Here is a 14798-nt window from a genome sequence, read left to right as displayed (position 1 = left end):
GTGAATGAGGATTGCAATCTGCTGTGCAGCAAGGGCTGAAGACAAGAAAAAAAAACAATCAGTTCCGCATCCTTGTAGTGCTGGACGGCGGGATTGTTTTTTTTGGTGCCGTGCCATATATAATGCTGACAGACACCACGATCATATGATGGCGCGATAGTACCCCTTGTCTGGTAGGGTATGTCAGAAACACTTCATTAGACAATACACAAATATCAGTAGTTTATGATTAAAGTGACAATGTTTGCCATTGAAAAGGAAGATTACCTAAGAGTGAAAACCTCAGAGATAACTAAAGCAAATCTAGTATAATTCATTAAAGCGTAACTAAAGTTACTTTTAAAAATCCATGACCAGGCAGGTACTATTGCAGAAAGGTACTGGGCACGTCATTTCTGCAATAATCCTTCCTACACATGTCAAAAAAGCAGGCCTGCACATAGACGCAGCTCGGCTTTGGTTGCCAGGATACTTAGAAATCCCGGCTTCCCCTGCACGTGCTGGGAATTAATTATATCAACCAAGCTCAGCAAATCAAGCTGGTTGAAGATCATCTTCAGAAAGAGGAGGAGGAAGATAATGGTGGCTCCTTGCATCAGGACAGGAGAGTATAGCAGGTTTAGTTCTGCGTTGGTTGCCATAAAAAACAGCAATCCTGGCTTCCCTTGCTCTTATCGGGAACAAACTGTGTGGGAGTTACATCATCCCTGTGCGGCCAATCAAAAAAGGATGAAGATTATCACTAGGAAGAAAAGAAGGAAGATGGCAGCACCCTGTGAGGGAATAGTGATTGGCAAAAGTTGCAAGAATAAAGGCATCACAGAACCAAAACACATGTAGGGAATCTAAAACAAAGATCCTAACGACAGTGCTGCCTGAAGTTTGAACCCGGTATAGTGCCCAACCCAGGCATTTTTTTAAGCCAGGTGGTAAGAAGTTGTAGGTGGCGGCCCCTGTATTGTGACCCAACTCTTCAGTAACTAGTGAAAAGTTCTGGGTGGTGCGCCCAGCTAAAAGTGCCTGGGAAGAACACTGTTAGTAAACATTTAGTAAGCTTCCAGTGGTGCTGAAATGACAGTACTCAGGTGCCAGTAATTGACAGTTATTAGTACTAAATCCCCAATATCACCAAAATGAAGCTCCCACTGCTCAAAGCATGTTAGAATATATTAAAAAAAAAAGCCTGCTCTATAAACATAATAAATGTTTTCAAGCAAGTTGACGTCCACTAGTGCACTAAGCTTGCAATCAGCATTGCCTTCATTTTTAAGGACTCACCCCAGGCTTTGTAATTGTCCCATGTTTTCAGAATGGCTTACATCAGTGCTTTATGTGACGAACAGATGAGTACAGCCTTACCCCGCAGCTCCTCAGCTCTCTCACCGCACAACACCGCACCGGATTCAATCCCGATACTTGTGACTGTCACAGAAAATAACTCCTATAATAAAAGAGTGTCACAGGCAGTGAGACAGCAGCAAATGGGAGCCTATTTAATTCTAGCCAGGAAAGGCCTCAAGCTGCACACTCATTACAAGCTGTGAACATGGGAGTGTTAAGGTGAAAATAAAACCTGCAACTTGTGAGATCAGGAGAATGCACTTCTGCCAGCGAGGAAAACTAACCAACATCATGCTCTATTCTATGGGACGGTTACAGAACATCAACCATGCTGGCAGCCAATTCGTGTTTGGGTTGAAGTTGGGAAAGGAAAAAGGTGCAGTGATATATACTGATTAGTACTACATAGATGTGACGAGCTGCCATATTTTGCCCTTTGTTTTGTAACTATAGAAATTAAAGTTTTACTCAGAACAAAACAACTTAAAAAGAAAGAGATCCCATTATTATTCACAGCACACAGGATTGTTGTAATCAGCCAGCAGTTATTAAAGGCAATTGCCAAAGACATAGGTGAGGACCCTGGCTGAAAATTATAGAGCCGAGCCGGAGCGGTACATGGGTGTGTAATTACCGGCGGTTTCAACAGAGTGGTTTTACTAGAAGCCAGTCAATAGGAAAGGTCAACGTAAATGAAACAGGATGTTGAGAAGGGAGCTTGCGGCCTTTACAGCAGTCCCTGGATTCCATGCAGACTCTGCAAAACTGAAGTTTTACTCAGTATAGAAAAGAATTTCTGGAAAAAGACAAACTGATGTATTTCTGTACAAATATTGTTCCTTAAAGAAAAGCGCTCAGAACAAAGAAAAGGTCCCTGCAGAAAGTATGCAAGTGGTATATTGATCTTCTTCCTCCACCCCAGCATCCAAACTCCACTTCAGTCAATATCTTCAGAATGAAGCTTACAGTTCCCGATTCAAGTGCCAGCCACTGTACACACTCACATCTGTCCTCCAGTTATCACACAAGCTTCAGAAAAGTGCAATGGGTTCCAATGATGAAACCAAGACATGCAGAAATGGACACATGTACTGCCAAATACAAGAATGGGGGCTGAGGTGTTTGAATGGAAGGAGGTTGGAGATGTGGGCTGGAAAGATTTGGGTATACCACCTCTTTTGAAGTGTGGTTATCAAAATCCCAAAATATACAGAAGGACAGAATATGGATCAGCACATGCATTAGATCTGCAATTTTTTTCTTACATTAAAGAAAGGGCCCCTTCTCCACATGGTGGCAGGAGGCATTGTGCTCCATTATGTCTTGATAGCCAAGAAGGGAAAGTGCTTGCACTTAAATGCTTTTACTTTAAACTAAAGGGTTATTTAACCATTTTATCTAAAGTAAACATTCTGAGTTTAGGTCTGCTTTAAGTAGACAAAGTTGCTCAAATACTCAAAATGCAGCAATTAAATCTATGGCTATAGGACAGTAGTGTATATATTGCTATAATACTTGGAGTAGAAGATCTCGCTGTGTGTTGCTCTCCCTCCCAGTCAATGTTTTGCTTTCAGCCTCGCCATTTTCAAGATACCGTTGGTTTGCTGAGGAGCAGTGCCATTCATCTGCTGGACACTTTGTCCTCATCTTGCTCCCAAGAGTTGTCAAAGGACAAAAAGCTCAATTCATTTTCTCCGGCCGAGACGAGGCCTCAGTAGCGGCGTCCCATCGCTCAGACAATTTTGGCAACTTAAGGAAAGCGAATCTGTCTTGAAGGTAAAAAGCACGTTCTTCATTTTTTCTAATACAACCTCCTAACAACCTCCTACGTTCCCACAGCAGTAGGCGCAGCAAGAAAGGCAGAGATCATAATTTCTCTCAATATCTGTTAACCTATTTAGTGTCCAAGCATGCATATCTAGCCTGCAGGAGTAGAAAAAGACTCAGCATATGTGTCATTACAGTCATATTAACAGCCAGAGCCTTCTGTGCATAATTATATATTTAGGCAATCCATTCTCCTAATACACAGCCTGATGTTTCTTCTATATAAATATGTATTGACAATGATACAGTGGGTTTAGGTGTATAATAAAAGCAATTAATCACTGCTGGTCCAAAGTGCCTTTATTTACTATGGAAACCTTGGAGGCCCAAGTCTACATTTAACCTGTGTGATCAGCTGATTGACTGGAGTTCAACAACAAACTGGACTCGGTTTTACGTCTTTCTATCTGAAATCAAGCAAACAATTTGACCTTTGCTTTATTTAACTGACCCAACAACTGTGCTAAAAGGTTTGAAAGGCCAGCATGGTGGCTCATGGTTAGCAGTCTGGCCTTTACAACGCTAGGTCCCAGATTCAAGTCTGGACTAGGACACCATCTGCATGGAGTTTGCAGGTTCTCTTTGTGTTTGCATGGGTTTCCTCCCACATTCCAAAAACATGCAGTTAGCTTAATTTGCTGTCCCTATGTACGACTATGGTAGGGACATAAGATTGTGAGCTCCTTTGAGGGACAGCTAGCGACATGTCTATGGACTTCGCGAAGCACTGCTCAATATGTTGGCGCTATAAAAAACACTGGATGATAATATTGATAACGGTGTCAACCTGGCGGGTGGGAAGAAATTGTAGGCGGACTTGACTATGGAATTTGTGAAGCACTGCCCAATATGTTGGCGCTATAAAAACACTGGATTATAATTTAGATAACCAGGCATTTTTTAAGGCTAATGGCAGCCCCTGTATTGTGACCCAAAACAGCCGGGTGGTTACTGATTGTAATTGCCGGATGGTGCACCCAGGTAAAAGGGGCTGGGAAGAACACCGGATAATAATAAAGACCAAGGTAATGACCCAAAACCATTATTGGCTTCACTTGGCGTCTGACCAGTAGCAGAGACAACAAGATGGAGTGTTGTCCTCATAACAAAGAGCGTATACAATGACCTTCATAGTGGGACTACCATGTATAATAATAAAAGCTGCAAACATGACAAAAATGAAAATTAACTTTAACATATTGAGATGTTATTTAATTTATATCTACATGTACATGACGATAAAAATACTCAATACTGTTCTGAGAATGCCTGAGAAATGCTGGATGACTTCATACAGTGAAAGGAAAAATGTCAGAGTGCACAAAGCAGAATTAAGACGGCTCCCCTGACCATCCTTTAGGGTGAGAAGGGCAGACTGCTGCATCCTGTAAAGTCTGTAATAAAGTCAGGGTAAGCCCTGGAAGAAACAACAAAATATCCACATCATTGGTAAAAGATCCCTCACAATCATAAACAGGATCAATATAAAAGATGGCAAACAAAAGTGCTGCAGTCTTTATGACACTTATAAAAAAGTAAGCTAATATTTAGTGCAGATGAACAGTTACTGCCTAAAAGTGCATGATCCATGCTAACCACAATGGATTTTCAGGGGATAGCTCCGTGATTGCTTCACAACTTTACAGAGACGGCAGAGGAGAACGCAAAAAGGTTTTACTGGATGCAAGCAGAGAGTTGTTTAGGAGATGATAGTGTTATTGCATAAAGAATAAACTGCTGAGCAGAACACTTGAAGAAAAAGCAATAATATATCAGGATATTGCCAGGTGTAATGCCTGCCGAAAAGCAATAACTAAAGTACGTTTGGTAACGTGTCGGAAATGTAAAACCTTCACGATGGCCTTCATGAAACTTTTGTCAACAATTTCCAGAGGCAGAGGAACTGACCAGGACATTTGTGGGAAATGCACTGGAATAAAGCAGATGTTTACGGTGCTTAAAGTGGAGCTAACATTCCACTTTTAAAAATGTTTAATCAGGCAGGGATTTATTATTGCAGAAAAGGACAGAGGCTGCAGTTATCCTTCTTACCTGCCTGATCAAAATCGCAGATCTAGCTGCTCATGGGGCCATTCCGGCTTCCCCTGCGCTTGCTGGACTGATCTCCTGTACAACTGTGTAGGAGTCATCCCAACCCAGTCAATCAAAATGGCCAAAGATCACTAGAAAGGAGAGAGGAAGAAAGATGGCAGCACCCTAAGATGGAATAGGGACAGGTGAGCATAGAAGGATTTAGTTCTACTTTGAGTCGAGGGAGCAACGTGCCGCTGACAACATCTGCTGAAAATGTTAGCTGCCTGGGTGTCAATCCAGGACCCATTCCACCCCAGGGCTGCAGAGCCAGTAAATAAAATCTTCAGTTTCCTCCTTTTCCTTTTATATATATTAAATATTTTCTATATAATCCAAAGCACTGCCAATGTGATGACGGAGCAAGTGGTGTTGAATCCCTTGCTCAGCATTTGTATAGCTATATGAAGGCGGTATCTGCTTTTTTGCAGGGCAGACTTCCAATGAGCTTTTATCTGGTGCTTACCAAGGCAGCTTGAGAAATCAAGCAGCAAGCTCCCTTTTCAGTCACATATCTGATGCCAGGCCCACCAGCCCAACCTCTTGCCTCAAAATGCTGTGCTTCCAAGCAAGGCATGCCTAAATACAGCCTTGGGGCACGTGTCCAAAGCAGAGGCCACCTTTAAAGTGATCTGGTTCTGGGTACATCCCAGGACAAGGTGCAGTTAATCTGCAGGAAAATGAAAGATTTTATCCACAGAATATCTTAAAGTTTGTGGAAGATAGACAATTCTGCATTTAATATGCACATGATTTTCAGAGGGACCTAAAACAGATATCAGGGAATGTATATCTAGAATCTGTATCGGTAATACTAATAAATCCAGAATCAAATATACAAAAGCTAAACAACTTGAAAACCATTGGAAACAGTTGTAAAATTATTCCGATTTATGTCTAAACTTACACGGAATTGGTTTCAGGGTAGGTTCACATAGAGCGTAATACTCGCAATGCTGGATAATTTAAAGAACCTGCATTTTCACGTACCACTCACTGCCATCCTTATTCATTCCTTTCTGGAGCTGCTGCCAGAAGACGCTCTATTAAGCATTTCCCAAGAGCCAGCATTCCCCTGGCATGAAGATACGGTAAGAACTCATGGCCAGTGAGAACACAGACTACATACACACGTCTGATGGTTCTCGTCTGATAATCGCCTCAGGGCTGATATCGGACAAGAATCTACCATGTGTACAGCACTTGCCGTCGGTTGTTCTGATTACCGTTCTATAGGATCCACGGACGACGAACGATCATATTGGTAGTAAGGGGAAGAGAGCGCAGAGAGGTGCTGCTCCATCGTTCTCCCCTCTCCATACAGCATAACGGCGCTGTATGTACAGTGCTTGTTCGTGCATCGAGCAGTCTTTTGTCGTTGAAAGATTGTGAAAGATCCTTTTCAACAACAATTATTGCACATGTGTACATAGCTTTAGAGTTGACTGTCAATACCTACAGAAGTGTAAATTTAGGAAACAACTCTTACTACAAGACATAGCAGTGATGAAATGGTTAGAGGATAAACCACAGTGTGTGTCAGGGAATACAGACATCCAAAGAGTCTACCAGGGGGCACTGAAATGAAGGTAAAGTAGGAGACAGGATGCCATAGAAGCATGCATAAAAAGCCTTTGGAAAGAAAATGCTTTTTCAAAAATATGGGGCAGAAAAGAGTCACTCTAACATTAGGTATTTTTTTTATAAGTCCACTGTCATTTCTACTTTTAATTACATTGCATTTGCAGAAATCATTCCTCCCATCTATGAAACACCATAACAGTTATCACTTGATGCGGGAAACGGATCTGTAACTGTTCACAGCACAAGAGACACCAACTATACACAGATGTCTGGGTACAGATTATAGCCTTCATGGTGTCTTTACATCCAGAGACCTGTGGGCACAGACGTCATAGTGTTCAGTTTACTGCAGCCCAATGCAACAAATCATTTACCACAAAACTTTAAAGCAGACACACAATGCACAACGTGGGTAGCGGTGTGCTGAAAAAAAATGATGGCAATTTTGCTGCTTTGACATGTTTACATGCCCAATCTTGTAATTCTATTTCAGTATATGAAGGTAGCTTATATTACATGCATGCAGTGTGTTTTGTACTTCATAATGCTGTTTCCAGATCTGCTCATTGTGAATAAAAACTAGCAATATCTAAAGTAACCCCCAACAATAAAGGGGGTCCGATATACACTGAATACAACCAATAGACAAAAAAATGGATGAAGCGCAGCCATACAAATGGAACAACGAAAGGTAAACAGAAATAATACATCTTACACATTACAAGTGATTATATATTGGCAAAACCTGTATGTAATGGGTGACCAACATCCTTGTCCTGGTGGCTCCATGAATGACCATAATGCAAGTGGAGGGGAGAGAGAGCTTGTTCTCCTCCTCCCCTCTATATAGAGCAGAATCTGCTGTAAGTAGATCGCCCGTTCATGCATCTTTCAATCTTTTGTTGTTGGAAAGGATCATGGAAGATTCTTTCCATCGACAAAAATCTAACGTGTGTACATAGCCTAACACCCTCACCTGCCTGATCAGCACCTCTCGTGTTGGCTGTTTTATTAGACCAGGCCGGGATAATTTAAGTCCAGCAGAGCTCATTCAGTCCCAGCAACCACAAGGGAAGCACAGGGTACCCCAGCTTGCTACATATGGGCAGTATCGTGATTTCAGACAGTTTAGAAGAGTGATCAGGCAGGTAAGTATGTTTTATTGCAGGAGGTTCATCACCTGTCCCTTTCTCCAATAAAGCCGTACCTGAGTGTAAATTTTTGAAAGTGGAACTTAGGTTCTGCCCTTGGAAAAAAGGAGCTTCTAAGTAAACAGAACTGAAGTTGCATTTTAAAAATGTATAACCAGGCAGAGCTTTATTGGAGAAAGATAGGGAATGTCCCTTCTGCAATAAAACATACTTGCTGGTCTGATCCCTCATCTCTCCTGGTGCCCAGGATAACCTGCACATCCCGGCATTCCCTGCAGTTGCCAGGACTGAATGAACTCTTGTGCAGTGGTGTTCCATCATCCCGGTCCAGCCAATCAAGATGGCCCAAGGTAAGAAAAAGGAAAATGATGGCGGCGCCTGAAACAGAACTGTGATAGGTGAGCATAAAAGGGTTTAGTTCTGCTCTAAAGCAGAATAAGTGCTTCCCCTTTTATTTAGAAGATTCCTTTCTTCAACTAAAACCCGTATTAACCGTATTCAACTAAAACCCGTTTTAACCCGTATTCAACTAAAACCCGTTTTAACCCGTATTCAACTAAAACCTGTATATGAACAAAAAAAGCCAAGTGGCATCAAAAATACAACAAAACATGTCGTCCAATAAAAGCACAACATAATGCCTCCTGACCAAAAGACCAACACACACAAGAAAATGTGCAACCTACACGTTTCACAGCCGAAGACGCTTCCTCAGAAGAAATGCAGGCATTTACAGTACAAATTGCATTCGGGAATTCACTGGAAGCAAAAAATCATTCAAAGCAAAATGGTGTCCTTGCACTCCCACCAGGATATATGGATGGGACCTGTGATGGGGAAATGGTGTGGGGACAATGACACGCAGTATGTTGCACAGTTTTTTCCTACTTACTCCCTGAATACATACACATAGGGCAGGGTAATGTGATTAGCAATCAGGGCAGGATCATGGAGATATGAATCAATAATGAGCAACTACCACACTCAACACTATGTGTTACAAAATGTCCGCAACTGAATGACAAATCCCAATGCTGTCTAATAGCAGCATTCTAGTGCAGACATACATAGAGAGATCGCTGCTTCCGTACACAAAGCAATGGTCCTCATCTACAAGCTGTCAGGAGACTGGCTTTTCTACTCAGGCTGTGGCTCCTTTGTATTGGAAGCATAAGACTACATGGACCATGAGTTTTGATGCACTTAGAATGTTTTTGACCAATCATGGCTTTGGAGTTGGAAGTTAATATTTTGGACGTGAAGCTGGAAATTGTAATTATTCCATAGCCCTGACGTAAATGATAAAGCCTTTTGGGTTTTAATGAATTAGCTACCGGTTTCTTGGTACATACAACGTTCCGTCACCAGTTGCTGGTGATCCGACACCAAAAAACCATGTTACATATGCAGTTTTCTCCCCAGGCCCTTTTAGCTGGGTGCACCACCTGGCACTTTCCAGTAACCAACAGTCTGTTTTGGGGTGATTACTGAAAAGTTAGGTCACAATACAGGGGCTACCACACGCTTACAGCTTTTCTGGGGAGAATACTGCAGATGCAAATGACCAACAACTTAAGGAGGAACTAAACTGAAAAAAAAAAATACACCTTCAACCCCGCAAGCAGTCCGATCCATCCGGGGGGTCTTGCATCTGGTCCCACATCGTCCAGGCGCTCCAGACGCCGCCATTTTCATCTCTTACTGGGCCTTCATCCTACGTCACTCGACCCAGGCGCAAGCTCAGGTGCCATAGGATGGAGAAAAAAAAACTTGCCGATCTCACTACGCATGCATAAGATCTGCAAATTTTTCTGTGTGTGAAAAGGCTCCTTCTGCGCATGCCTAAGATGCTCCAGCATGCGCAGAAGGAGCACCCAAGAGCCTCCCAGGATGCGTGACGTAGTATCCCAGAAGGCTTTGCGTTCCCATTCATTCTCGATCGCCTAGGCAATCGAGAATTAGAGGGCGGTGCTGCACTTTTTTTTTAAAAAAACACAAACAGAAATTTTACCTTACATAAAAGGGTTGTCTACCCCTTTATGCAAGATGAAATCCCTGAGTTTAGGTATGCTAAGTACATAAAGGAAAGCGATCAGAGCTGCACAAAAGGCCCACAATGCCGTGCTGCAAATACATGTGCAATACAGAGCTGTACAGCAATGCCAATCATTCCCAATGGATACATACTGCTGAGCACCATGACCCACAATTGCAAAACAGAGCATACATCTTTGTGACTGATCGTCTCCTAAAATAAATGGGCAGCTCTTATACATTGAACCCCAACAGTGAACCCTTCATGATCCCTACACATTTCACAATACTGAGCATATCGCATTCCAGAGACATTTCAGCAACATATTGGGTAGGCCCTGGTTTGTAGCATGTCAGAAAAGATTGCACATGGGCATCCAGGGACAAGCATACGCATGCACAGCCCCACAACTCAAGAAAAGCATTGGCAGGCATTCCCAGAAACACATATACACCCTTTTTCTTCTTATATAAGTCCATTTCCAGAAGGAGGAACCTTCTATATGATGTGACATATGTGAGACACATGAGGCCATGCTGGAGTTATCTACCACTAAGTGAGTATTAGCATCCCCCTGCACATTCCTTTCTTTTCCCCTCTGTTACTCACCAGTCCGTCTATCTGTACTTGTTTCACTTGGGTTTCAATGGCGGCGGCGGCGGCTGCAGCTGCTACTGCGGTGGTAGTAGTAGTGCTGGTGGGGACGGTAGCGGCGGCGGCGGCCACACTGCTGGTTTCTCTACGAGACGCCATGTTCACACCTACTGCTGAAGCCGGAGAGAAAGACACACCACGCGCCGGAAACAGGAAGTGGTCGCGCATACTGCGTCACTAACTACGTACTACGTCCTGCGCTGTGCGGCCGCCTTGTTTGTTGAGGGCAATTGGTCCGTCTTAGCCCAGACCTCCCCTTTGGCTTTGTAATGGAGCTCATTGGACAGCGGCTTTTGTTACAGACAGGCAGAGGTCTGATAAAGTTTTAAAGTTTAAATTAAAGCAAATTATAAATACATTTTGTATATATACAGAAGTTTTACATTTGTTTTACAAGTTTTGTGACAATAAACTGCCATTTGTATTACATTTTGGAGATTTATTCTTTTTACTGTTTATTTTTTTTTTTGCAAATTATACCACAAAAACAATAATATTATTTTTTATTATTATACAGTATCTATACCCTACCATAGTCATATAATAAAAAGGAACAAAAATAAAAACATTGTCTTCAATTGTGAGTTTCACAAAATACAATAATCATCATGATGATACAGAATGACTAGATAAATAGAAAATCAAATAAAATAATAATATAAAAATATATTATTATAAAAAGGCAGACACAAATATGCGACAACATAAATATAAACAAAGAGTAAGAAAACTTCCCCATGAATGATTTATATCATGAATTTCTTTAACAACCTTTCCGTAATACAACAATATGAGATCAGCCCATTAACCTATGTCTTACTTTACGTCAGGAGAGAGCATGTAAAATACCCCAAATAGAATATTTAAACCGGTTATACATTTGTGCTTTCTCACTGGATTTAAAACAATACATTTTTGCCAGACCTGAAAGAAACGGTTTACCCGAACCAGGTCACAAAAAGGACATTGTGGAATTGGGGAGAGTGCAGAGAAGGGCAACTAAACTAATAAAAGGAATGGAGGAGCTCAGCTATGAGGAGAGATTAGCTGAACTGAATCTATTCTCCCTTGAAAAGAGACGTATAAGGGGGGATATGATCACCCTGTATAAATATATAAATAGTCCATATAGAGAACTCTCCTCATATAGAGAACTCTCCTACCAAATATTCACTTTGAGATCTGGAGGAAAAGAAGTTTAAGCTCCAGATAAGGAAGGGATTCTTCACTGTAAGGTCTGTGAAAATGTGGAATCAGCTCGCTCAGGAAGTAGTTTCAGCAACTATTATAGATTGCTTTAAGAAAAAGCTGGATGTTTTCTAGAACAGAATATAACTGGGGATTAAGGCTTTTAAGTGAAGGTAACAGAGACTGTTGATCCAGGGAACATCCGATGGCCTCATGGAATCAGGAAGGAATCTTTTTCCCCTGTAAAGAAAATTGTAGCAGGTTTTTTTTTTACTTCCTCTTGATCAACTATGACCATAGGTTTTTATATCTGGGATATGTTTATTTTATGTTGAACTTGTTGGACTTATGTCCTTTTTCAACCTTGACTTATTATGTAAATTTATAGATTTCTATTCAACTCCTGTTCTGAAAACTCAACAGGAAGTGAGCATAAATCTTTCCAAAGTGAAGTTCTCTTCCAAGGAGTTGGTACTGGAAGAGCATCCCCATTGGAATATGTCCTATTATTCTTGTGCTGGTGACAACTCACAGTTTTGGTTTTCCCTCTTTTATAGTGACATTGGTCATCGGGATATTTAAATACAGTTTAGGCATGACAATTGATTCATTAAACTGTTCTGAGCCTGTTATAATACATACATAAGACACAGTCCCACTATGGCTGGTGCACTGCGTTTTTTGAATCACGCGCCCATTTATAGTCAATTGCATAAAAATATAATGCATGTCAGTCTTATTCACAGCAATGCTCTAGCAAGGTGTGTTTGGCATTCACAAACACATGTCATGTATGTTGGACATACTTTGCATTTTCACATGAGACCATTCACATAATGCACCTGCAGAGTGCCATATTCTGGATACAGCTTGTGCTATGTTGAACCTAAAAGATTATTACTAAATTCCAATAAAAGGGAATGCAGCTAACAAAACCAGTTTATTACGCATAACATTTTTAAACCTTATTAAAACTAAAAATCCCAAAGTCATTTTACATATGGCAACCTATACCATGTCTAGGATATTCCTATGCTACTATATACCCAATGGAATAAGGGCTATCGGGACACTCTGGTCTGATTTATTAATGCTCTGGAGACTGGAGAAGATAGACTATCATTGAAGAGGTTGGGTGATCGAGCAAACCAGGAATGCATCTAGTCCAGAAATTAAAACATTTTCTAATTAATAGCAAAATACTTTCAAGAAATATATTCCAGGTTTGCTGAATCACTCAGGTTCTCCGATGATAGTCTATCTTTTCCAGTCATGGAGAGTTTTAATAAATCAGTCCCTCTGTCTCTAGATTTATCTTTCTTTAATTATATAACTTTAATCTATTTTACTCTCCAATTTTGCCAAGTTCTAAATCAAAATCAAAATCCCAACATGTTCTACTAAATATTTGGCACTTTCAGAGCAATGGCTTAAAAAAAGTGCACATCACATTGGTAATCTGTACTGAAAAGCAAAACCAAATCAGAGGAAACACATAAAATATTCAGCACAATGAGATTATTAAACAGCAATGGCACAATACAGAATACCACAATGTGGAGATAATGGAGACTTTTGAAAATGAGCTGGTTTGGGGTTTCCAATTTCAAAAGGATCCTCAAAATAGATGAGAAACAATGTAACCGTCCCTCCTATTGTGTACTACTTTCCCCAGCTACTAGATTGTAAGCTCTTCGGGGCAGGGTCCTCTCCTTCTGTGTTACTGTCTGTATCTGTCTGTCATTTGCAACTATTTATATAAATAAATGCCTTAAGAACTCTTTTTATATATTAGTGACATGACTACAGACATGTTGGCGCTATATAATCACTGTGTAATATTTGTAATATTAATATATGGTCAACTAACATCACAGGGGTGCAAACATGGTGGAGAGATCCCCCACTTTGATTAGATGATTTACATCAATCAGAAATCTTTGCCGTGTATATATGACAAACACTGATAGCACTGAATATTTCCTTTAAAAAAAAATATGGGCATGGCGAATGAGGTATTGCAGTGGAACATGAATGTTTACGCTGGATATACAGATATATATACTTCTAGCAGGCCGTGTGAAATCTGTTGGATTTAGATGAAATGAGTTCCTTACATGTGTATTGTGTTGCTGTGTCAGATCCAGGTGCTGAGAGTTTATAAGCTTCAGATTTATAGGAAATAACTAAAGTACGGATCAGCTTGATCCTCGTATAACATGAAAAGCTTTGATGCTGGAGTACAACTCATATCAGTAGCTGTATATCAGTGCTGCCTTTCACAATATTGTCATTTTATTGCTTTGTTGTGTGCAATAATCTAATGATAAAATTCAATGAGAAACTAAGACAAAATACAACACTGCCCCTACCAGTATGAATATCCCAGACATATACATTCACACACAATATGTACATATCTTGGAAGAAAACAAATACAACTAAGGCACTCGGGGATCAGTTTATAGGTTAGAAGGATAAATATATGAAGTTATTTATTTTATGTTTATTTAGATTTACAGTCAATCTAGCTGTTTGTATTGAGCACTGCAGGTCTTTGATTTTTTTTTGTTAGCTCATTGATTGTTGTGCATAGTTGCAAGGATTGGTGTAGCCAGGTGTTCTAATAAAATCCTGCCTTCTCTATTGAAATGCATGTAGCTTCATTTGAATAGAAAATGCAGCCTTGTGAAGAATGGGAGAGTCTCACCTGCTTTGTTTGCCGTCTAAATGCAAATTATTAGCATATGAGGCATCCAACAAAATGCAGACAACACAAAGCAGGTAAAAATAAAGTCTTTAAAATGCACTTTACTGGTCAAGGGAAAGTCTATGAACTTATTGTACCTTATATATATAGTCAACCTAAAATATTTTAAAATTGATATCAAATGCATTATAATACCTATCACCATGATTTAAAAAAA

General features: G+C 40.5%; 1 protein-coding gene across 1 annotated transcript in view; it reads right to left on the bottom strand.

Annotated features, from left to right (window-relative positions):
* Positions 1 to 10822, bottom strand: part of EIF3H (eukaryotic translation initiation factor 3 subunit H) — an 87533-nt gene extending 76711 nt beyond the window's left edge. The window contains exon 1 of the mRNA XM_072410716.1: positions 10639 to 10822. Coding sequence (XP_072266817.1) covers positions 10639 to 10782 — 144 coding nt within the window. The 5' untranslated portion in view covers positions 10783 to 10822. The remainder of the gene's footprint in view (positions 1 to 10638) is intronic.
* Positions 10823 to 14798: the final 3976 nt, after the last annotated feature.

Source organism: Pyxicephalus adspersus, chromosome 5 (assembly GCF_032062135.1).
Source record: "Pyxicephalus adspersus chromosome 5, UCB_Pads_2.0, whole genome shotgun sequence".
NCBI lineage: Eukaryota > Metazoa > Chordata > Amphibia > Anura > Pyxicephalidae > Pyxicephalus > Pyxicephalus adspersus.
This window is presented reverse-complemented; position numbering and strand designations above follow the sequence as displayed.